The sequence below is a fragment of the Coenobita brevimanus genome, chromosome 58, assembly GCF_032717465.1.
Source record: "Coenobita brevimanus isolate Jiangsu-jjx chromosome 58, ASM3271746v2, whole genome shotgun sequence".
Lineage (NCBI taxonomy): Eukaryota > Metazoa > Arthropoda > Malacostraca > Decapoda > Coenobitidae > Coenobita > Coenobita brevimanus.
In genome coordinates this window covers 9,288,783-9,297,026 of record NC_137011.1, presented here as the reverse complement: position 1 = coordinate 9,297,026, position 8,244 = coordinate 9,288,783, and the positions used below count along the sequence as shown (strand labels likewise).

At 41.4% G+C, this 8,244-nt stretch overlaps 1 protein-coding gene across 1 annotated transcript; it reads right to left on the bottom strand.

The window, feature by feature from the left end:
- Positions 1-7,203: 7,203 nt before the first annotated feature.
- On the bottom strand, positions 7,204-7,786 carry LOC145402601 (protein FAM200A-like). The gene is made up of 2 exons (XM_080274596.1): positions 7,650-7,786; positions 7,204-7,456 (listed from the first exon to the last, which is right to left on the bottom strand). The coding sequence occupies exons 1-2, from the start codon at positions 7,784-7,786 to the stop codon at positions 7,204-7,206; spliced, it is 390 nt and encodes a 129-aa protein (XP_080130722.1).
- Positions 7,787-8,244: the final 458 nt, after the last annotated feature.

Sequence of the window (8,244 nt, the reverse complement as noted above, 5' to 3'; positions counted from 1 at the left end):
CATTAGGGTTGTCACTCACTGTAAAGCCACTTGAATAAGAAAGAAGAGTAATGAAAAGTGACATGAAGGATGGAAGAAACAGGGAGAGAGGAGGGCAGACAGGGAAAAAGAATGATAAAGGTGAAGGAAGAAGCAGGCAGCACTACATCAAGTGAGTGGATGATGGTTGCCACCACCTACAACAAGTGTGAAAGTACTATAATATATTTAGTAAGATGGTGGAATGATTCTTTTTATTTTGCTACGACCAGGCTGTGTAATGCAACTTAGGGAGTCTTTTCTAACTATAAGGAATTTTACCTGGCTTCATTAACTTCATAACAAAATATCCCTCAGCTTAAATATGATTGTCTGGGGGTGAAAGAATAGAAAATAAAATGAGAATGGTTCAGGAATGTTGAACGATATAATGTTCAGTAAAATGATAGCAGTACAGTAAAGTATGGAGTGGCTGTGTAGGTCTCAGTAAAATAAAGAAGAATGGGAGTAGTTCAGTGCAGAGATAAAGAATGATGGCAGTAGTTTAGAGCCCATCAACACCCAGTAAGACCCTCCAGCAACACAAAGGCAGCGAAAACTATGAAACAAATGGCAGTAGTAAACTTTTGACTAGGAAGGGCCTTATCAAAGATGTAAAAATCGCCTGTTAATTTCAACCAGCGTCATTGTAGTGAATCACTAAACCCCTTCAGTCTGACGATGCAATTTGTATTTTACTCCTATGAACTTCAGCTGATTTTTTTTATTTTTATTTTTATTTTTTTTAGGGTTGGAGAAGCTTTATCGATAGAGGGGTAAGATGGAGCCATAATTTACCCATTCGTTAGTAAAGTCTGGAGAAATAGCGAAATAAAACGTCTATTGGTGGCTTGATAAGTGTCCCCGTACTGAAAAGGTACATAATGATTTCCAAGCGTGTCCGAATTCCACACTACCTGGAACACTTGATTATTATTATTATTATTATCATTATTATTATTATTATTATTATTATTATTATTATTATTATTATTATTATTATTGCTCACCTGCTAAAGCTGTGAATCTTGTGAGGATTAACACACACACACACACACACACACACACACACACACACACACACACACACACACACACACACAGACTCACACACACACACACACACACACACACACACACACTCACACACACACACACACACACACACACACACACACACACACACACACACACACACACACACACACACACACACACACACACACACACACACACACACACACACACACACACACACACACACACACACACACACACACACACACACACACACACACACACACACACACACACACACACACACACACACACACACACACACACACACACACACACACACACACACACACACACACACACACACACACACACACACACACACACACACACACACACACACACACACACACACACACACACACACACACACACACACACACACACACACACACACACACACACACACACACACACACACACACACACACACACACACACACACACACACACACACACACACACACACACACACACACACTCACACTCACACTCACACTCACACTCACACTCACACTCACACTCACACTCACACTCTCTCTCTCTCTCTCTCTCTCTCTCTGGGCCGACTTTAAGGTCCTCTGATATGACCTCTAGTTACTTCATTATTAATCTACCATATGCTAAATAAATGCATCTGGTAGTTCCAAAAATATATCCCTGAAGTAAGAATGAACCAAAAACAAAAGGATCCTCGAGATATGAACAAACACAACCAGAAGAGCAATAAAAACTGAGGGATGAAAAAAAAAAAACTATCCTCCAAGCAAAAATAAAAACACCCCAAGACTGCGGGTATCACGGGAACACACACACACTCCGTCCTTGTTCCAGTATCTGTTGTTCCATGTCCCAGAATTCTTGGTCTGGTGTTTCGAAAAAATATGAACCGCGCGAGTAAGAGGGTTCGATTCTTTATATCTTTTCCGCTGTATGGTCTGCGCGGTCTGAATGCCGAGAAGGAGGGAGAGAGAAGGAGAAGGAAGAGGTGGAGAAGAGGAGAAAGGGGAGGAGGGGAGAATGGGAGGAGGGGAAGAAGAGGAGGAAGGGGATGAGGATGGAATAAAAGAGAGAGGTTGGTAAGGAGGGTAGGGGGTAGAAGTGGAAGTAGGAGGAGGGAAAGATGGAAGGAAAGAAGCAGAGGGGAAAAAGGAGGGGGAAAGAGGTTGGTGGAGAGAAAGAGAAGGGGAGAAAGACAAGGAAAGGGAAAGGAGAAGAAGAGGGGAAGGGAATGTAGGGCAAAGAAAAAAAAAAGAAGAGGAGAAGGAGGAGGAAAATGAGGAAGAGGAGGAGAAGGAGGAGGAAAATGAGGAAGAGGAGGCGGAAGGGGAGAAAGGCTGAGGATAGGAGTGTGATAAAAATATAAAGAGGAAAAGTTGGGGGGGGGGGAGGGCAAGAGGAAGAAGCTGATGGGGAAGGGAAATGTCGGGGAGGGGGAGAGGGGGAGGGAGGGGAGGGGAAGAGGGAGGGGAGGTGGAGAGGGAAGTAGGGAAAGGAAGTCTGAAAGGAGGAGGGTGGAGGAAATAGAGAGGACTATGAGGAGTGGAAGGAACAAATCAGAGAGGAAGAGGTGTAACTATAGAGAGAAAGTGGGTGAGAGAAAAAGTGAATTGGTGCAAGGAGAATAATGATGAGGGTGATGATGAGAGAGAGAGAGAGAGAGAGAGAGGGGGAGAGAGAAGCGCATCACGTCTGTGGTATTTGTTATTCCCAACAAGATATTGCCGTGGTGGTGAGAGCTGTCGAAGGTGCTGTTCTCTTCCTTCTTCTCTCCATCGCATTTCACTATTATTTATTTATTTATTTATTTTTTGCCGCAGCATAGTTCCTACATCCTGCTTTTTCCTTTTGCATGATGTTCCTTGATTTTTTTTTTTTTTTTAATTTCCCCTCAGTCACCAGTGCAAGGTTTTGTTTCCCTTCTTGGCTTTACTTATTTCACGTGGTTTCCTATATTTCACTGCTGGAAAGTTATTACAATTGCCAGTTCCCTGAGACCTATAAATTTTTCGTTCTTTCTGACTTTCTCCTAAGCAGCCACCAGCGGAAGATCTGCAGTAGAGTTAATTTTTACCTCGACTCGTTTTTACTTTCCTTTTGTGGGAGGTGGGATTGTTTCACTGCAAGTTAAATAACTACATCTGATTTTTTTTCATGATTTTTAAATACTCATAATGTTCTCTGGTTTTTCGCCTTGGTAGATGGTCTTTTCTTCGCTCTCTACCTTTTTTTTTTTATCGTAGGAAAGTTGCATTTGGCATATTTCCATGCATTTTTTTGTGTGTGTGTATGTGTTTAAACATTTCATGAATGCTTTTTTTTTTTTTTTTTTAATTCAGCCACCAAGAGAAGATTTGGTGCATCGTCTTGTCTTCACTTATTTTCACAATTTTAGGTCCTCCTGCGGGAAAGTTTATTACATTTGGCAGTTTCTTCATACCTATAAATTTTTCGGGATCTTCTCTGGTTTTTGCTTCAGCCACCAGTGGAAGAAATGTTCCAACTTGCTTGACCCACTTTCAGTTTTGGGGATTTTGTTACAACAATTAGTTTATCTAGCAGTAATAATAGATCCTTGAACATCTCTAGGATCGACCCTGTACATCTCTCACTAATGATATACGGACACGAGGTGCTCCATTCTCGTACACTTCACTGACTTTCGCGACGACACACCACATCGTACCATACCTCACAACACACCAGATTACCCTTCACACCACACCACACAAAATCACTCTCCCACAGCACACCACACCACACTATGGGCATTAACAGAAGAGGTCTGAATTTCCCATAGGCCTATATAGTATCTTCCGAACTTGCTTTTGTCTCAGTAGGTATGCCATGGCCCAGATTTTCCACAGTGGAAGGAGGTTAAGTGTTCACCGCTGTCTGGTTCTCGGCTTCCTTATCAGTTTTATTTTTCCGAGTTTGTCTTGTACTATTTATACGATAGCAGCAGCTCAAAAATGCTGTCAGGTAATGTGCCGTTTGTTTCCACTAATAGCAAAACTCGTGTGCCATTAACTTTTGATGAATGTTCGATGACCCCTCGTTCACGGTGCCCCCTTTAAAATCCTCCCCCCCCCCGCCTCCTCCCTCTCTCTTTTTCTCCTTCATTCTCACCTTCTCCCTTGCCCCCCTCCACCCCACCTCCCCCCTTTCCTCTCACCTCTCTCTCTGTCTGTCTCTGTCTCTGTCTGTCTGTCTCTCTGTCTGTCTGTCTGTCTGTCTGTCTGCCTGTCTGTCTGTCTGTCTGTCTCTCTCTCTCTCTCTCTCTCTCTCTCTCTCTCTCTCTCTCTCTCGCTCTTTCTCACGTCCCCCACCCTCTCATATCCTTACCTCCTTCTCTTACCTCTTCTCTCTCTCTCTCTCTCTCTCACGTCCCCCACCCTCTCATATCTTTACCTCCTTCTCTTACCTCTTTACTTCTCTCCCCTCAATCTCGCTTCTTTCCGCGTTCCCTCCTCTTCCCACTCCTCTTTCTTTCACCTCTCCAACGGCCATGGAAACAATATCAGTGCACTTTTAAACCTTCGGAGTTCTTTGCAGTAGAATAAGAATAAACACCACTTATAAACTATGCACCGAAATCAAATTAAAAGGCCGATATCAATACAAACTACGCAGTGAAACAAAATGTATAGTAAATACTACAGATACAAAAGTAATAGACAGACGTGGAACCATAAGTGACTTCGCTAATGTGAAGCATCATTTAGGGCTTCACTTGAGTGACTCAAAGCGTGTGAAAATTCGAGATATATGGAAATTCATTAATGACGCGCCTTGCATGTGAAAATCCTTAGAATTAATGCAAAGCACCAAATGGGGCTTCGCGAGCAAAGCATCTTGCATGAAAAATTTTAGTGTGTGGCTGACTGAACGTACCACTAGTAGAAATGTTCTGCATATAAAAATGAAAATCTAATTACGGCATCATTCAAGCCTTCAGAATTCCCACCAGTGAAACAGAAGTAAAGACCATCAAAACGATATGAAACTTCCCTTGACTCGGAACCATTCAAGCTTTAGGAATTCTCTGCTTTTGGGGGGATGATGAAAGATCATCATGATGATGGTAATGATGAAAATAAGATTTATTACGCACAAAATCGTTACCATTAAAGCCATCGAAAATCTAGGCAGAAAAACCACCTTCAGTATATACAGAAGATCAATCAATTCCATTCAGACTTTCGGAAAAATTTCTGCAATGAAACAAAAAAATCATCAGGTCACTCAACACCAATCAGACTTTCGGAATTCTAAGCATCCTTGGGTGCGATTTGAAAAGATGATGATGATGAATGATGATGATGAATACAGAAATTAACACTTGTATGTGAAGATGATGATGATGATGAAAAAACACCCACTCAGTCTGAACCATTCACAACTTCGCAGTTCTCTTCGGTGGAACAAATAAAAAAAAAATCACATTCAATCTTCGAAATTCTCGACAATGGAAACAAAAAGTAATAAAACAAGAGAATCATCAGTGCTTGACGCCCACCAGAAGCCATGGAAAATAATGGAATGTGGGTCGGGCACTCTGGATTCATGTATTGTGCATGTGATTAGTCCAGCAGGGGTATTTCATTGCTGTTTTACGTTTTTATGCTAATGTAAATTAAAGAGGTTCATACACAATCTCATCTATCAGTCTGTCGATGTAAGTTGCCTGACGCTGCACAATTAATAAAAATCTTATCGACTGCTTTTAATCGTCTACTTACAGTACATACACAGTAATTTTGCATATTTATATGCTTGTGAATTACGTGATATTGCGCTTTATTACCTATCTTCATTTCTTCCTATTCCAGGGTCTCATTCTGTGTGAGATGTTGCCTTGACAACAAGACCTCCAAGTGGTTGTCCTCCTCTCGCCTTTCCCTCCAAACAACCTCACACAGACTGACTCCTAGTCGATTTCCACCTCTGCATTACTGGTGTAACCAGGTGAGGTAAATCAATTTCATTCTGCTTTTCTATAATAAGGTTGAATATGGAGATATATAGCTTCTTTCATGTATTAGTAACAATGTAGAACACAGAAGATACTGCGCATTTTCATCTATCTGTTTCAGTGTGGAATAAGGATACCCGACATTTTCATATATATGGAAATGTGTGCGACACGATATCGTCCATTTTCATGTATCAGTACTGGTCTGAAATATGAATATTGCTCATTTACGTTTATATCTTGCAGCGAGGAAATAGATGATATAGCTCATTTTCAACAATCTGTACAAGCCTGAACACAAGAACCAGATACAGTCAGGGTGGAAGGTACACTAATTCAGTACAGAATGGTGCTATACCGGCTGTTGTAAGACTACTGATCTGGCAATTGAGCATTATCTCCATGTTTTGAATATGACAACCTGTATTAAACTTCATTGTGAAGGCTGTACATCTTTTGTTCCAACAAGTTTCTCATTTCGAGAAGCAGTATTAGACATACTCGAAGGTCATGCTTCCCATTAAGCCTAGCTCAGTGTTTAGTTCTCATGTTCAGCGGCGATGAAAATTCTTGTTTACGTAGGTAAATAAACATTAGCAAAGACCTCACAGCAACATCAATGAACGCAAGGTAAAGTTCACTCATTTTTTTACCAGAATTTGGTGGGGGGAAGATTTTCAAAAGCATCTTTTGCAACAGAGTCGTTCATCAACTCTAAGAATTCTTCTTGCACGTTGTCTGGAAGAAGGTGCACACTAACAATGAATAAGTTTCTAATCAGTTTTGATTCCAGCTTGCCCAGCTCTGAGATGTAAGAGTGCAACTCCATCTGCACGAAAGAAAGATGCATTTGCACAAGGTGCACCTATTCTAGTATTTTTGTACCTTTGCTTCTAGCAGGTGCCTAACTAAGGTGTTCAAACATGCCAAGATTTTCGTCGTTGACCTTTCATTCCCACAGCTTTAGCTTAATACTGGACGGTGTTAGTTTGTCCATGAAATCAATCACACGCGTAATACCCTTGGAGGGATAAGTTTAATGAGTTTGGATGTAAGATTATGTCCTTCAGGTAGACTAGAATCTGGAGCCATTGGTTGTCTGACGATTTCTTGGTTAACTAAGGCGACAGTGTCTAGTTCTTGCGTTTGAAGAATTCGAAAAGCTTCTCCTTCAGCGACGCTACTCTTGGTACCACATTCCCTCGCACCAACCAGGAAACCTCGGTGTGAAAGAGTAACACTTCTTCATCTGCTTCAAACTCTTGGCACAGTAGGTGGAAGAGTCGTGTATTTAGGGCATTTGACTTGATGGTATTTACCATGTGAACAGCATCATCAAGTACTAATCTTAACTCAGGTGGGAGAATTTTAGATACCAGAGCATATCTGTGAAGCATACAATGAAGATGCCTTGTTTCATGATTCACTTCATTCACTCTTCCTCGAAATTCTGATCGATGGTCAAGCATTGTTGGTGTTCCATCCGTTGTGCACGCATATACATCATTCCAAAAAGGTCCTTCAGCCTCCAAAAACGTTTGGGACTGTATGGAATATGTCAAGTCATCTTTTAGCTAACTTCAAAGCATGAGAGAACAAGAAATCCTCCTCGAAATCTCTACTACTGATGTATAGTACAAACACCAGGAGTGAGGCACAAGCAGCCACGTCAATCGACTCGTCAAGCTGGATGGCAAACTTGCCTGTAGATACCATTTTTATTTCAGCAGTCACATGTTGTTTGATATCATCAGACATATCATGTATTCGTCGATGAACAGTATCATTTGAGAGGGATACTGATGTGACTTGCTCGGCATCATATCCAATAGGCACAGCGGACTATATCTTTACAGCAAGGGACAATTAACTTCTCTGCAATGTTGTGAGTTTTTTCTTGTGCGGATCTCAATGGTACCATGTATAATGCACGTAACCCAGATTTAGTTTGCTGGCTGAAACTATCCCGAATGATAAGAACATGCTTGCTTCAGTTCCTCTTCCTTTCGAATGATCAAAGCGTGCTCGTTTCAGTCCGTCTTCGTTTTGCTTGAAGGAGGCAGTATTCTTACTTTTCAGATACAGGTGACGACTGTTCAAAGGTCTCTTTAAAAGTCTTGGTTTCATGCGATCTAATGGTAAAAGCTTGTGTCATATACCACTGTAGAAATTCA